Here is a 15,672-nt window from a genome sequence, read left to right on the forward strand (position 1 = left end):
TAACAAGTAAACAGTAGCCTGATTCTTTTCAGTAGCAATGGTGCGGTTTCACAGGCCCACCTCTTGGCTGCAGAGACATTTTTTCTGTTTAAAAAACACATTTCCTGCAATTCTACACATTTTGCCATGGGGCAGAGAATTCTGAGTTTTAAAAACTAATTTGCTGCCATTATAAACATTTTTGCCATGGCTTATGCCATCTGAGTGACTCAAACATTTATAACAAAATCAATGTGGGGCCCCATGACATGATATTTTGGGGAATTTTAGATTCTCTCTGACTGTCTAGTTCTCATCTTGGTGATTGTTAGTTCTCGAAGATGATCGCATTTAAAAAAAAAAATATTGCATCATTACCTTTTCTACATACTTTATATGTGATTTAAGTTTACGCTGAAAGCGTTTTTCCATCCTGAAAATTATTCCACGATTTGACAGCGGCATACATATAGGGGAAACAGAGTATACTGTAACTATTGCTAAAAGATTCATTATTTATTATTACAATATCATTTATCTCTTGCCAAATACATCATATTATTACAAAGCGTCTCCAATGTCCCTTGTTTCTATTGTAAGTGGTCAGGACCACATTATAAAAACGGACTGACTTTTTCCAGGGCATTTGTAAAACATGAATGGTCAGGCATCTTTGGTGAATCATATAGTTCCCTCAGGCCCATTGGGGAGAATTCCTGGGCGCCGTTCAAATTTCTTCCTCCCTTCCTTAAAGTAAATCAAATCTGTCCAACTTTATGTAAAATCAGAGATGACTTCAAGGAGGGAGGATAGAAGGATACACTAGGGATCTGATTGGTTTCCAGAGCCAGGGGGGAGGGGTTAGACCCGTGTGAGGAATCCTAGATTCAGACTGCTAGGGATCTGATTGGTTTCCAGAGCCGGGGGGAGGGGTTAGACCCGTGTGAGGAATCCTAGATTCAGACTGCTAGGGATCTGATTGGTTTCCAGAGCCAGGGGGGAGGGGTTAGACCCGAGTGAGGAATCCTAGATTCAGACTGCTAGGGATCTGATTGGTTTCCAGAGCCAGGGGGGAGGGGTTAGACCCGTGTGAGGAATCCTAGATTCAGACTGCTAGGGATCTGATTGGTTTCCAGAGCCAGGGGGGAGGGGTTAGACCCGAGTGAGGAATCCTAGATTCAGACTGCTAGGGATCTGATTGGTTTCCAGAGCCAGGGGGGAGGGGTTAGACCTGTGTGAGGAATCCTAGATTCAGACTGCTAGGGATCTGATTGGTTTCCAGAGCCAGGGGGGAGGGGTTAGACCCGAGTGAGGAATCCTAGATTCAGACTGCTAGGGATCTGATTGGTTTCCAGAGCCAGGGGGGAGGGGTTAGACCCGAGTGAGGAATCCTAGATTCAGACTGCTAGGGATCTGAATGGTTTCCAGAGCCAGCGGGGAGTGGGTGAAGGGAAATGTCACAGAGAATATCTTCTTGGCGTCCATAAGTAGCAGCGGTGACTCAACGCGGCCTTTCAACAATGCCTGAGGGAGACAGAGAGAGAGAGAGAGAGAGAGAGAGAGAGAGAACAACTCAATGACATAGTGACAATATATAAAAGGAGAGCGAGAGAGCAAAGTATACACAGAGACAAGCAGACACAAGCTCCTTACCTGTATGGTTCTAATGAAGGATATAGAAACCCTTTCCTCAAATTCAATCACCGGGGTGTACAAGCTTAGCACTTTCACAATCTGACGAGAGAAAAAAACAGAAATTAACAAAATCATGAGAAATTATCAATAGACGAGATCACATGGCACAAAATATTTTTTTTTGTAAAAAGGAAGAAATATTTCCGGTTACTACTACTACTCTGTATACTGTAGCCTGATCTCAGATCTGCGTGTGCTGTATAGCCAACTCCAGTCTGAGTTGGAAAGGCCAGTACAAACAGATCTGGAACCAGGTTCTGTATACTCTCGTGGCACCTCGATGACCTACCTGTACTGTGGTGAGAGCAGAGCACATGGTGCAGATAGCCTGCGCGTCCTCCTCAGTCTTCTTCTTGACCTGTAGTAACTGAGCAGCCTGGATCAGCGGCTCCAGCATCTCTTTAGCTCCACAGTCTGACAGTCCCCTCTCCTCCAGCCACTCCTCCAGCTGCCACACATTATACCTAGAGAGAGACCCCCCCCCAGTTAGCTCCACAGTCTGACAGTCCCCTCTCCTCCAGCCACTCCTCCAGCTGCCACACATTATACCTAGAGAGAGACCCCCCCCAGTTAGCTCCACAGTCTGACAGTCCTCTCTCCTCCAGCCACTCCTCCAGCTGCCACACATTATACCTAGAGAGAGACCCCCCCCAGTTAGCTCCACAGTCTGACAGTCCCCTCTCCTCCAGCCACTCCTCCAGCTGCCACACATTATACCTAGAGAGAGACCCCCCCAGTTAGCTCCACAGTCTGACAGTCCCCACTCCTCCAGCCACTCCTCCAGCTGCCACACATTATACCTAGAGAGAGACCCCCCCCAGTTAGCTCCACAGTCTGACAGTCCCCACTCCTCCAGCAACCCTCCAGCTGCCACACATTATACCTAGAGAGACCCCCCCCCAGTTAGCTCCACAGTCTGACAGCCCCCACTCCTCCAGCTGCCACACATTATACCTAGAGACACCCCCCCCCCCCAGTTAGCTCCACAGTCTGACAGCCCCCACTCCTCCAGCTGCCACACATTATACCTAGAGAGAGACCCCCCCCCCCCCTAGTTAGCTCCACAGTCTGACAGTCCCCTCTCCTCCAGCCACTCCTCCAGCTGCCACACATTATACCTAGAGAGAGACCCCCCCCCCCCAGTTAGCTCCACAGTCTGACAGTCCCCACTCCTCCAGCTGCCACACATTATACCTAGAGAGACCCCCCCCAGTTAGCTCCACAGTCTGACAGCCCCCACTCCTCCAGCTGCCACACATTATACCTAGAGACACCCCCCCCCCAGTTAGCTCCACAGTCTGACAGTCCCCACTCCTCCAGCCACTCCTCCAGCTGCCACACATTATACCTAGAGAGAGACACCCCCCCCCCCCAGTTAGCTCCACAGTCTGACAGTCCCCACTCCTCCAGCCACTCCTCCAGCTGCCACACATTATACCTAGAGAGAGACCCCCCCCAGTTAGCTCCACAGTCTGACAGTCCCCACTCCTCCAGCCACTCCTCCAGCTGCCACACATTATACCTAGAGAGACCCCCCCCCAGTTAGCTCCACAGTCTGACAGCCCCCACTCCTCCAGCTGCCACACATTATACCTAGAGAGAGACCCCCCCCCCCTAGTTAGCTCCACAGTCTGACAGTCCCCTCTCCTCCAGCCACTCCTCCAGCTGCCACACATTATACCTAGAGAGAGACCCCCCCCCCCCCAGTTAGCTCCACAGTCTGACAGTCCCCACTCCTCCAGCTGCCACACATTATACCTAGAGAGACCCCCCCCAGTTAGCTCCACAGTCTGACAGCCCCCACTCCTCCAGCTGCCACACATTATACCTAGAGACACCCCCCCCCCCCAGTTAGCTCCACAGTCTGACAGTCCCCACTCCTCCAGCCACTCCTCCAGCTGCCACACATTATACCTAGAGAGAGACACCCCCCCCCCCCAGTTAGCTCCACAGTCTGACAGTCCCCACTCCTCCAGCTGCCACACATTATACCTAGAGAGACCCCCCCCCCCCCCCCCACCAGTTAGCTCCACAGTCTGACAGCCCCCACTCCTCCAGCCCCTCCTCCAGCTGCCACACATTATACCTAGAGAGAGACCCCCCCCCCAGTTAGCTCCACAGTTTGACAGTCCCCTCTCCTCCAGCCACTCCTCCAGCTGCCACACATTATACCTAGAGAGAGACACCCCCCCCCCCCCAGTTAGCTCCACAGTCTGACAGCCCCCCCCCCACTCCTCCAGCTGCCACACATTATACCTAGAGAGAGACACCACCCCCCCCCCCCCCCCCAGTTAGCTCCACAGTCTGACAGCCTCCTCTCCCCCAGCTGTCACTTGTTGTGCCTAGAGAGAAACCAATCAATCCCAATGTACTGTATTCATAAAAAGGCCTTTTTACAGTTATCAAAAACCACAGTACAGAGGACAGACAACCAACATTGTGACAAACAGATTAACGTTTCAAAATACATCTGTATCAATCATATCAGAACAAATAGTCAGTCCTCTAACAAGTAAATGTTATTTTATTTTTTATTCTTTTAACACAGTGTACAATGAGTGTTTTCCCAGGTATCATTCTTGGGACCTATACCCTTTAGCTTCTATATAAATATTTTTGGGTGAAAACATGTCAAAGGGCTGTACCTGATCTGCAGTCCTTTACTCCAGGAGCACATGTCCTTCCTCAGCAGCAGGTTGTTGAGAGTGACAGAACAGATGATGTAGAACTGCTGCCTCACCCCCTGGGAGATAACATATGACATACAGCATATGAACTAGAACTGCTGCCTCAACCCCTGGGAGATAACAGATAACATACAGCATATCAACTAGAACTGCTGCCTCAACCCCTGGGAGATAACATATAACATATCAGCTAGAACTGCTGCCTCACCTCCTGGGAGATAACATATAACATACAGCATATCAACTAGAACTGCTGCCTCACCCCCTGGGAGATAACATATGACATATAGCATATCAACTAGAACTGCTGCCTCACCCCCTGGGAGATAACATATGACATACAGCATATCAACAAGAACTGCTGCCTCACCCCCTGGGAGATAACATATGACATATAGCATATCAACTAGAACTGCTGCCTCACCCCCTGGGAGATAACATATGACATATAGCATATCAACTAGAACTGCTGCCTCACCCCCTGGGAGATAACATATAACATACAGCATATCAACTAGAACTGCTGCCTCACCCCCTGGGAGATAACATATAACATACAGCATATCAACTAGAACTGCTGCCTCAACCCCTGGGAGATAACATATAACATACAGCATATCAACTAGAACTGCTGCCTCGCCCCCTGGGAGATAACATATAACATATCAGCTAGAACTGCTGCCTCACCCCCTGGGAGATAACATATAACATACAGCATATCAACTAGAACTGCTGCCTCACCCCCTGGGAGATAACATATAACATACAGCATATCAACTAGAACTGCTGCCTCAACCCCTGGGAGATAACATATAACATATAGCATATCAACTAGAACTGCTGCCTCACCCCCTGGGAGATAACATATGACATACAGCATATCAACTAGAACTGCTGCCTCACCCCCTGGGAGATAACATATGACATACAGCATATCAACTAGAACTGCTGCCTCACCCCCTGTGAGATAATATGCTATATGTTAACTAGAACTGCTGCCTCACCCCCTGGGAGATAACAGATAACATACAGCATATCAACTCTGTGTGTGTCCGTGTGTGTGTCTGTCTAACTGCGGTCTAGTTGGCCCCCGCACTTCTAAATCCTGTCCAGTTTGAACAGGTTAGCGTGAATACTGGAATACATATTAACATATCAACATATTAACATATCAACAAGAACTGCTGCCTCATCCCCTGGGAGATAACATATCAACTAGAACTGCTGCCTCATCCCCTGGGAGATAACATATCAGCTAGAACGGCTGCCTCCCCCCTGGGAGATAACATATCAGCTAGAACTGCTGCCTCCCCCCCGGGAGATAACATATCAGCTAGAACTGCTGCCTCCCCCCCTGGGAGATAACATATCAGCTAGAACTGCTGCCTCCCACCCTGGGAGATAACATATGACATATAGCATATCAGCTAGAACTGCTGCTCCCCCCCCCCCCCCCCCGGGAGATAACATATCAGCTAGAACTGCTGCCTCCCCTCCTGGGAGATAACATATCAGCTAGAACTGCTGCCTCACCCCCTGGGAGATAACATATGACATATAGCATATCAACTAGAACTGCTGCCTCACCCCCTGGGAGATAACATATGACATATAGCATATCAACTAGAACTGCTGCCTCACCCCCTGGGAGATAACATATCAACTAGAACTGCTGCCTCCCCCCTGGGAGATAACATATCAGCTAGAACTGCTTCCTCCCCCCCTGGGAGATAACATATCAACTAGAACTGCTGCCTCCCCCCTGGGAGATAACATATCAACTAGAACTGCTGCCTCCTCCCTGGGAGATAACATATCAGCTAGAACTGCTGCCCCCCCCCCCCCCGGGAGATAACATATCAGCTAGAACTGCTGCCTCCCCCCCTGGGAGATAACATATCAACTAGAACAGCTGCCTCCCCCCTGGGAAATAACATACAGCATATCAACTAGAAAGACCAGTACTTGACTCCCTTGATCCCTATGGAACACCAAATCTAGATTTGTCTCAAGAGTTTACTCCTCAACACACACACACCTGTTTGATGAGCTCGGGGTCGACGTCATGCTGAATCAGGGTAGCGTGGACGAGACCGAGTTGCTGTAGGATGCTGTCCACCGTGTAAACAGCCTCTCCGGGGAAACTGGACGTCCTCTTCCGTAGGCCCGTTGGTTTAGACCCCAGAACTCCCTGGAAGTTCTCATGCTCCAGCATACCCGGAACTGGGATATTGTTGGACAATAAAATGTCACTTGTTTGTTAAGTTGTTTTGTTGTTGTTTCTCATTTGGACTGTGTGAGTAGCGCTACTCTTCCTCGCATGGTTATTTCAGAAGTGTCACTACTGTACTTGTTAATCCTTTACTCTCGCTAGCATTGCTCGTTGTCGCTAGCATTGCTCACTCTCAATAGCATTGCTCACTCTCACTAGCATTGCTCACTCTCAATAGCATTGCTCACTCTCAATAGCATTGCTCACTCTCACTAGCATTGCTCACTCTCACTAGCATTGCTCACTCTCACTAGCATTGCTCACTCTCACTAGCATTGCTCACTCTCACTAGCATTGCTCACTCTCACTAGCATTGCTCACTCTCACTAGCATTGCTCACTCTCACTAGCATTGCTCATCGGATCATATTATGTGGTTAATTAGCTTACTTTAGTTGAATACACTGAATGTAAGTGGCTCTGCATAAGAGCGTCTGCTAAATGTCTCCTCACCTATCATAGGCTGCAGGGCCTCCTCCATGCATCTGACCAGCTGCTGGTAGTTCTGGATGGCCAGGTCACTGAGGACCTGACGGTACTCTGACAGGTCAAAGTTACACAAGCAGTGCTCATTCTGCCGCGGGGTGTTGTTCTTTACAAACGCCTACAGGAAGAGGAGATGGTTATAGACAGAGGTCAAAGGTCGTACAGCAGTTAACACAGGGGTTTGTGTTTCCATCCTAATCTCAGAACACTAGCACTACATCGTGTGTGTGTGTGTGTGTGTGTGTGTGTGTGTGTGTGTGTGTGTGTGTGTGTGTGTGTGTGTGTGTGTGTGTATGTGTATGTGTGTGTGTGTGTGTGTGTGTGTGTGTGTAGAAGACGGGCATCTGTGAAACTCATTCCACAACTTGAAGTGTCTCCATTTTGTGCTACGGAATATTTAGAGGGTTGGAGCCGACTCAGGAGGAAGCGGTACTTGCTAATCAAACAGTGTGCAAACAGTGTGCTTGATAGCTGTGGATTAAGGTGTTCAAAATCAGTCGAGCCATAACTGTCATATGAGAGACTTATCCTCTCCAGCCTACCTCCTCTCCACTGTACTGCTTCAGGCAGTGTAGGAGCCGGCAGGTGTTGGCCAACCAGAAAGACACAGTCTCAAAGTCATCTCCTCGTCTCTGAAAAAAACAAAAAATAACAGTGACTCAGGGGAGCGGGACTTTACAATGGGTCGACTGAACTTGACATCCTCAGTATGTGATGTCGTGCTCAAGCTCACATTTAATTTAATGTTTTATTGTCACATCCACTGGATGGGTGCAGTGTAATGTGTTGTTTTACAGGGTCAGACATGTGGCTCAGTTGGTAGAGCATGGCGCTTGCAACGCCAGGATTGTGGGTTCGATTCCCACGGGGGGCCAGTACAAAAAAGTATGGATGTATGTACTTGTAAGTCGCTCTGGATAAGAGCGTCTGCTAAATGACTTAAATGTACAGTAACCCTGGAGCAAACTAGTAACCCTGGAGCAAACTAGGGTGAAGTGTCTTGGTCAAGGACCAAGTCAGATTTTTCACCTTGACGGCTCGGGTACTCGAACCAGGGACCTTTCGGTTACTGGCCGAACCCTCTAACCGCTAGGCTACCTGCCGCCCTCATAATTCAACACACTGAAATCCATAAGCATACAATAGCATAGGTCTATCAAAATCCAAATCAACCTTGATGGACTCCCTTGATGCTAACGCGTTACATCGGGGACTCCCTTGATGCTAACGCGTTACATCGGGGACTCCCTTGATGCTAACGCTGTACCTCGGGGACTCCCTTGATGCTAACGCTGTACCTCGGGGACTCCCTTGATGCTAACGCTGTACCTTGAGGACTCCCTTGATGCTGTTGATGGTAGAGTTGAGCAGGATGCTGACTCTCTGGTCATCATTAGAGTAGTCAGCATGTCTCAGACACATAAACAGGATGTAGGCCGGCAGACCAGGGAGGAAGTTAACCGCCACACCGCGAGGCTTCAGCTCTAAGGATCAACACAGTTAACATCATTAAAAAACAACAACAGTTTAGTCATTTACCAGACGCTCTGATCCAGAGAGACTTACAGGAGCATTTAAGGTTAAGTGCAATGCTCAAGGGCACATTTGCATATTTTTCACCTAGGTCGGCTTAACGCTCTTAACCGCTAGGTTACCTGCCACCTTAGCACAGCACGGTTAGCACAGCACGGTTAGCACAGCACGGTTAGCACAGCACGGTTAGCACAGAACGGTTAGCACAGAACGGTTAGCGCGGCACGGTTAGCGCGACACAGTTAGCGCGGCACAGTTAGCGCGGCACAGTTAGCGCGGCACAGTTAGCACAGCCCGGTTAGCTCAGCCCGGTTAGCACAGCCCGGTTAGCACAGCCCGGTTAGCACAGCCCAGTTAGCACAGCCACACCTCAAGACTTCAGCTCTGACAAAGATTTATTGATATATCTATGTATGCCTTTTACTTGTTACAAACATTTACTTTTTCCACTATTGGAAACACAACTCAATAGGGAAATATGTAAAATAAGTATTTGCTGCAAAATAACAGGGAAACACATAGTACCTACCCACAACCAGACTCTTCAGTAGTTTGCTCTCATCCCCCCTCCGGTACTCCAGCATGCCTTGGAAGTCCCTCTCCTTCCGGGTGATACCAACAGGAGAGCGAGGCTCTGGACCTGGAGCCACTCTCTCCATCTGACCGCTAGCTAATGAGACCAACGGCCAGGGGGAGGGGGGGAGAGAGAAAGAAAGACAGAACGAGAGAGAGAGAGAGAGAGAGAGAGAGAGAGAGAGAGAGAGAGAGAGAGAAAGAAAGACAGAACGAGAGAGAGAAAGAGAGAGATTTGTAGAAATGAAATCAGTATATATTATACGTGATAATCAACTAATGGACACTTCAAAGAAGAAAACTCTGGAGATAGGGGGTTCCACTGGGATCTATTTTAGGACCACTATTATTTATAGCTTATATTAATGCATTATAAACTGTGTGTATACCTTCGTATTCTTCTACCCTCTTGACGTAGACTTTGAGCTGTTTTTTTAGTTTGCGGATCATCTTGTCCTGTTTCTCTTGCTGCTCCATCAGGTCCTGTAAGATAGAAGTAGAGTACTGAATAGACCTTATTATACATGTCAAAGAGTCGAATAGAACCTATCTGAACGTTCCACAACGTCATACCCTGCTGAACGCAGCCCTGGCTGGTACCTACCAGGTTGTCGCTGGTAAGCCGTGTGATCTCGTGGTGCAGACTGGCCTCGATGCGGGCCTCCTGGGGGAGGAGGAGACTCTGGGAGAGGAACTGTTGCTGCTGCCTGTTCTCCTCTCTTACCCTGAGCACCTCCTCTTTCAGCTCCTCCACCTCCTCCTCGTGCCTCTTGTCCTGCACCTGCAGCTGAGACACCAACAGGCTGGGAGGAGGGAGGGGGAGAAGCATAATAGAGAGAGAGGAACATAATAGAGAGAGAGAGAGAGAGACAGAGACAGAGAGACAGAGAGACAGAGAGACAGAGAGACAGAGAGACAGAGAGAGAGAGAGAGAGAGAGAGAGAGAGAGAGACACACAGAAAGAGAGACAAAGAAACAGATAAACAGAGACAGATTCATCAGAGTTTTCTTATCTAGTTCCATTGTATTGCCTTGAAAACCTTGAACACATTCCTTTTGCTATCCCTCAGCTCACCTGTTGGTCTCCTTCAACCCGTCGTAAGCCAGCCACAACTCTCCATCCTCGTTCAACTTGTGATAGTCAGGAGTGGATCTGACGCAAACAGAGGAAAAACAGTAAACCCAATATCAAGTCAACTAACTAAAAAAAAACAAGATAAACCAAGACGTCAGCAGTCAATCAATGTAAAAAGGATCCAGAAGGGGTGTGGTGAGTTGAAAGTGTTTACCCATCAGCCTCTTTGGGTGGAGTTTCACCAAGATGAATCATCTTATGCATCTCTCCATACGCTTCCTACCAAAAGGAAAGGGAGTCAAGTATTGCCAGTGTGGAGAAAAACACATTCAAAACAGGACACAAGTACTACGTATTTGTAAATCAGAATGTTAGTTTGTTTTTCCAGTCGGACAGTGCAGAGTCCCTGATCTACAATTCACCTCTCGAATAACTACTCATTACGTGATCAAGATGAGGGATTCTGCTCGGCATTTGCCTAGATAGTAGGGAAGCTGATAGTAGGGAAGTGTCCCAAATGGCACCCTATTCCCTATTATAGTGCACTACTTTAGACCAGAGCCCTATAGAACCCTATATAGTGCACTACTTTAGACCAGGGACCAGTGCACTACATAGGGAATTAGGGTACCGTTTGGGACTACTTCCTCCTCTCCTCCTACCTTGTTGTGTTTGAGCACCTCCTGTCGGACCAGGTGTGAGCGGAGGAGCAGCACCTCCTCCTTCCTGACCTCCAGCTCCTCGTTGGAGGAGTTGAGCTGTTCAAGGAGCACGGTGTAGGGAGCGGAGCCCGGCCCGGGGCTGCTGGTGGAGGTCTTAGCCCCGGGGTTGGTCTTAGCCCCGGGGTTGGTCTTAGCCCCGGGGTTGGTAGTGGAGGTCTTACCCCCGGGGTTGGAGACTGTAGCTAGAGACTGACGCAGGTCTGCCAGGTTTGTCTTCAGCCTCTTGTTCTCCGACTCCAGCTCCTGGCGCTGAAGAGAGAGAGTTCAGAACAGCTCTACACATACAGAAGTGATCAGATATTAACTAAGAAATGGTCAAATGTCATTACTTTCAGAGCCTCCAGGTCTAGCTCAGCTCTCCCCGCAGTCTTTTGCTTCTCTGCATTTTGGACCTGGTCTTGTTGTGCCTCCTCCCGCTTATCCAGATGTCTCTGCAGTGTCTGTTTGTTCTGCTCCAGCTCGGTGACTCTCCTCTGCAGCTTCAACAGGACTGACATGTCAACCGCGTCCTGGTGTGACGCGTCCTGAACAACAACAACAACAACAACAGAAAACATGTGTTTTAGTTCATCCAAAAATAAGACTGAGCTAATTCTACGGGAGAGCAAAGCATCCTGGGACTTTGAGGGTGGAAGCCTTGCGTTATCATACTCCTGAGCCTTGTTCATCACTCGGATGTTGTGGAAACTACGGGTGGTGGTGAGCATCCACGTAAACCTCAACGATGATGGATCGTATGTTTATGTTTGAGTTCCTTACGTCTCCTCGTAGAGATCTCGTCTCCGACTCGGTGAACCCCGAGGAGCTGCGTGTTGAGCTGGGAGTTTTCACGGAGCTGTTTCTTCCCTCCGCGAATCCAGAGCTGGGAGTTCCCTCAGACTCATTGCTGCTGTAGTTGGAGTCTGTTCTCCGGTGGCCTGGTTTATTGGTGATCTGGTTAGACAACACGGCATGGGAGATTAGACAGGTAGCCGAAGCCCCAAACCAATACGTTATTTTCATATAGACCTAATGTATGCAGTGGTTTAGCCACTGAAATCCAGGCTAGCAAGCTATGGAAAGCGGCAGTGTCACTTTCACTGCCAAACCAAACCAAGGTCGGTATATTATAGAGATGACTAATCCAAAAATGCTAGGATAAAACGTAGGATAAATAGCTTTGAATGTCAGTATGAGATGGATAACAGCATTCCAACACCCGCTGCATATGAATTAAACGTCTAGTCTCCAAGATCTATAATGCTCCTCCGTTAACTCATCTTACCACGCTGATAGTCATCTCTTCTTTCAGGTCAGCGTGTCTCTCTTTTAGGTGTGTGTATTCACTCAGCAGACTCTGGTAGTGGTCACGCTCCTCACGGAGGTCACTCTCCAGCTGCATACCGTCTTTAGCCTTGCTCTCTGGACAAAGGGAACGGGGAAGGCAACAAATGGAAGACAACAGACAGAAAAAAGGGAGAGGCAAAACAGACTTGTCCAATATTTTTTTTTTTTTTTAAGTGTTTGTTTATGTTTTCCATTGCAAAAGTTTTTTTTTTTTTACTGTGTGCCATCATGAACATGACCCACTGTACCTGCTATCTGTTGTCTCTGTTCCTGGATCAGCTGATTCATATTGTCTTTCTCTGTTATCAACAAGCTGTTGTTCTCATTCAACTCTGACACCACCTAGTGGCAGGAAGAGGGAAACACGTTAGTGGACACTTGTCTCCTTGGCTCAGTAGAGGAACATCAGGCTTGGAAAGTTCCATTCCTAGAATTACTCGTCAGTGACACTGTTGACAGTTTTCTTAGTCACTTTGGAGAAACGACCATATTAGCTCTACCTTCTCTGTCTAAAGTTAGTAGGTGAATGCAGCAGTTGTGTTACCTTATCAGTGTCCGCCCTGTATGTCCTAGCCTGCTCCTGTATGGCCTCTTTTTCCTCCCTGGTAGTCTCCAATTCCTGACGGAGGAATGACAGCTGTTCCAGGAGGGAGGGTACCCCGTCTGCTTTAACTCTGCTCTCCTCCTCTGCCACGCGCAGTCGCTCCACCTCTCTCCCCAGTCTCTCGCTCTCCGCTGCCCGGGACCGCTCCACAGTACGCAACCTCTCACTGAGCTCTCTGTTCTCCTTGTGCTGCATGAGGGAGGGGGGACACACACTGAGGGTTTACATGTGACAAACAACCAGTATTACCTCATGAAACAATGTCCTGTTTTCAACTGAGGTCAATACTGAAGTAAACAGATATTTCTAAGGAGACAGTAGTGCGTGTCTCGAAAGAGTAAGATTTCCAAAATATTCATTACTCAAAATTAACATGAAACCTGACTGCCTGGTCTCACTTGTTCGTTTAAATGTAGTAGTACTACTATTTGTAGCTTTCCACATAGGTGGATTTCGACGCAGGAAGTGACTACGTCCACACAGGAAGTGACTACGTCCATACAGGAAGTGCCGTTTCTCACCTGTTCGTCCACCTTCCTCTGCAATTGCATGATCTTGTTCTCCATGCCCACGTTGAGCGTCTTGAAGTGTTCTACAGAGCGCGCCTCCACCCGTAGCTTCCTCAGCTCCCTCCTGGCAGCCACGCGTCTCACACAGCTCTGGAGATAAACCACGGCCCTCAGGGACCGTCTGCACCTCCGCCTGGCCAGCCAGCCCCTCACCCACCTCTGGATGGTGAGAACCTTGTGTTCGTACAGCAGCTGGGGGAAGCAGAGAATGGTGGTTGAGGTGAGTTTCCTTGCTTACTATGTAAAGCACCTGGAAAAGAGCTATATAAATACGAAATCACTGTTGTAGACCGGAGTCGTGTTTCAGTGGGTTCTACACACAAGAAAACTGTCTGATACAGGGAGGTACTATCTGAACCAATTAGAAACGTTGTTCTGCCCTAATGAACACAACCCCTGAATGAACACGACCCCCGGATGAACACGACCCCTGAATGAACACGACCCCCGAATGCACACGACCCCCGAATGCACACGACCCCCGAATGTACACGACCCCCGGATGCACACGACCCCCGAATGAACACGACCCCCGGATGAACACGACCCCTGAATGAACACGACCCCCGGATGAACACGACCCCCGGATGAACACGACCCCCGAATGTACACGACCCCCGGATGAACACGACCCCTGAATGTACACGACCCCCGAATGAACACGACCCCTGAATGAACACGACCCCTGAATGAACACGACCCCCGAATGCACACGACCCCCGAATGCACACGACCCCCGGATGAACACGACCCCCGGATGAACACGACCCCAGAATGCACACGACCCCAGAATGAATGAACACGACCCCCGAATGAACACGACCCCCGAATGCACACGACCCCCGAATGCACACGACCCCCGAATGCACACGACCCCCGGATGAACACGACCCCCGAATGAACACGACCCCCGAATGAACACGACCCCCGAATGAACACGACCCCCGGATGAACACGACCCCCGAATGCACACGACCCCCGAATGCACACGACCCCCGAATGCACACGACCCCCGGATGAACACGACCCCCGGATGAACACGACCCCAGAATGCACACGACCCCAGAATGAATGAACACGACCCCCGAATGAACACGACCCCCGAATGCACACGACCCCCGAATGCACACGACCCCCGAATGCACACGACCCCAGAATTAACACGACCCCCGAATGCACACGACCCCCGAATGAACACGACCCCCGAATGCACACGACCCCAGAATGCACACGACCCCCGGATGAACACGACCCCCGGATGAACACGACCCCCGGATGCACACGACCCCCGAATGCACACGACCCCCGAATGCACACGACCCCCGAATGCACACGACCCCCGAATGCACACGACCCCCGAATGCACACGACCCCCGGATGAACACGACCCCCGGATGAACACGACCCCTGAATATTCGACAGTGTGTAGAGAACTGTGTTTGGAAGTTTGGAGCAGGTCGGGTGTGTGTTGGATACCTTGCGGTAGGTCTGTCTGGCCTGGTAGGCCCGGAGCAGACGCTGCATGGTGATGGATGCAGACCTCTGCTGCTGGTAGCGTCTCCTGGCCACTAACATACGCTGGTTCTTCTGGATGATAACCGCTGCTCTGCTCCTCCTCAGGAACACTACCAGACTGAGAGAGGAGGGAGAGAGGGAGAGAGAGAGAGGGTGAAAGAAGGAGAGAGAGGGTGAGAGAGAGGGTGAAAGAGGGAGATAGAGAGGGTGAGAGAGGAGTGAGAGAGAGGGCGAGATAGAGGAAAGAGAGAGAGGAGAGAGAGAAAAAATAGGACAGAAAGAAAAGATAAAGAAGCAAGAGAGGAGAGAGAGAGGGGGAGAGAGAGAGGGAAAGAGAGAGGGAAAGAGCGAGGGAGGGAGCGAGGGAGAGAGCGAGGGAGGGAGCGAGGGAGAGAGCGAGGGAGAGAGCGAGGGAGAGAGCGAGGGAGAAAGAAGGTGAAAGAGGGAGAGAGCGAGCGAGGTTGAGAGAGACAAGATAGGAGAGAGAGAGAGAGAGAGAGATAGGTGAGGGGGAGCGAGAGAGTCAGAGATAATACACCTAAAGGTCAGATGTCTGACTCTATTAATGATCAGGGTTCCACACCCTTTAGACATGACTAATTCCAGGACATTTCAGGTCTACAGATTAGAATGTTGA

At 49.5% G+C, this 15,672-nt stretch overlaps 1 protein-coding gene across 1 annotated transcript in view; it reads right to left on the reverse strand.

The window, feature by feature from the left end:
* Positions 1–474: 474 nt before the first annotated feature.
* The window catches only part of LOC129861956 (unconventional myosin-Va-like), a 40,421-nt gene continuing 25,223 nt past the window's right edge, over positions 475–15,672 (reverse strand). The window contains exons 20-40 of the mRNA XM_055933188.1: positions 14,997–15,153; positions 13,473–13,712; positions 12,892–13,140; positions 12,596–12,689; positions 12,286–12,422; positions 11,781–11,954; positions 11,351–11,545; positions 10,962–11,270; positions 10,514–10,578; positions 10,300–10,377; positions 9,829–10,027; positions 9,614–9,707; positions 9,181–9,321; positions 8,448–8,602; positions 7,661–7,750; positions 7,086–7,236; positions 6,400–6,584; positions 4,320–4,417; positions 1,964–2,138; positions 1,633–1,713; positions 475–1,503 (exon numbers count right to left, since the gene is read on the reverse strand). Of these exons, the coding sequence (XP_055789163.1) occupies positions 1,351–1,503; positions 1,633–1,713; positions 1,964–2,138; positions 4,320–4,417; positions 6,400–6,584; positions 7,086–7,236; positions 7,661–7,750; positions 8,448–8,602; positions 9,181–9,321; positions 9,614–9,707; positions 9,829–10,027; positions 10,300–10,377; positions 10,514–10,578; positions 10,962–11,270; positions 11,351–11,545; positions 11,781–11,954; positions 12,286–12,422; positions 12,596–12,689; positions 12,892–13,140; positions 13,473–13,712; positions 14,997–15,153 (3,220 nt within the window). The 3' untranslated portion in view covers positions 475–1,350. The remainder of the gene's footprint in view (positions 1,504–1,632; positions 1,714–1,963; positions 2,139–4,319; positions 4,418–6,399; positions 6,585–7,085; positions 7,237–7,660; positions 7,751–8,447; positions 8,603–9,180; positions 9,322–9,613; positions 9,708–9,828; positions 10,028–10,299; positions 10,378–10,513; positions 10,579–10,961; positions 11,271–11,350; positions 11,546–11,780; positions 11,955–12,285; positions 12,423–12,595; positions 12,690–12,891; positions 13,141–13,472; positions 13,713–14,996; positions 15,154–15,672) is intronic.

Source organism: Salvelinus fontinalis, chromosome 9 (genome assembly GCF_029448725.1).
Source record: "Salvelinus fontinalis isolate EN_2023a chromosome 9, ASM2944872v1, whole genome shotgun sequence".
In the NCBI taxonomy this organism is placed as follows: Eukaryota; Metazoa; Chordata; class Actinopteri; order Salmoniformes; family Salmonidae; genus Salvelinus; species Salvelinus fontinalis.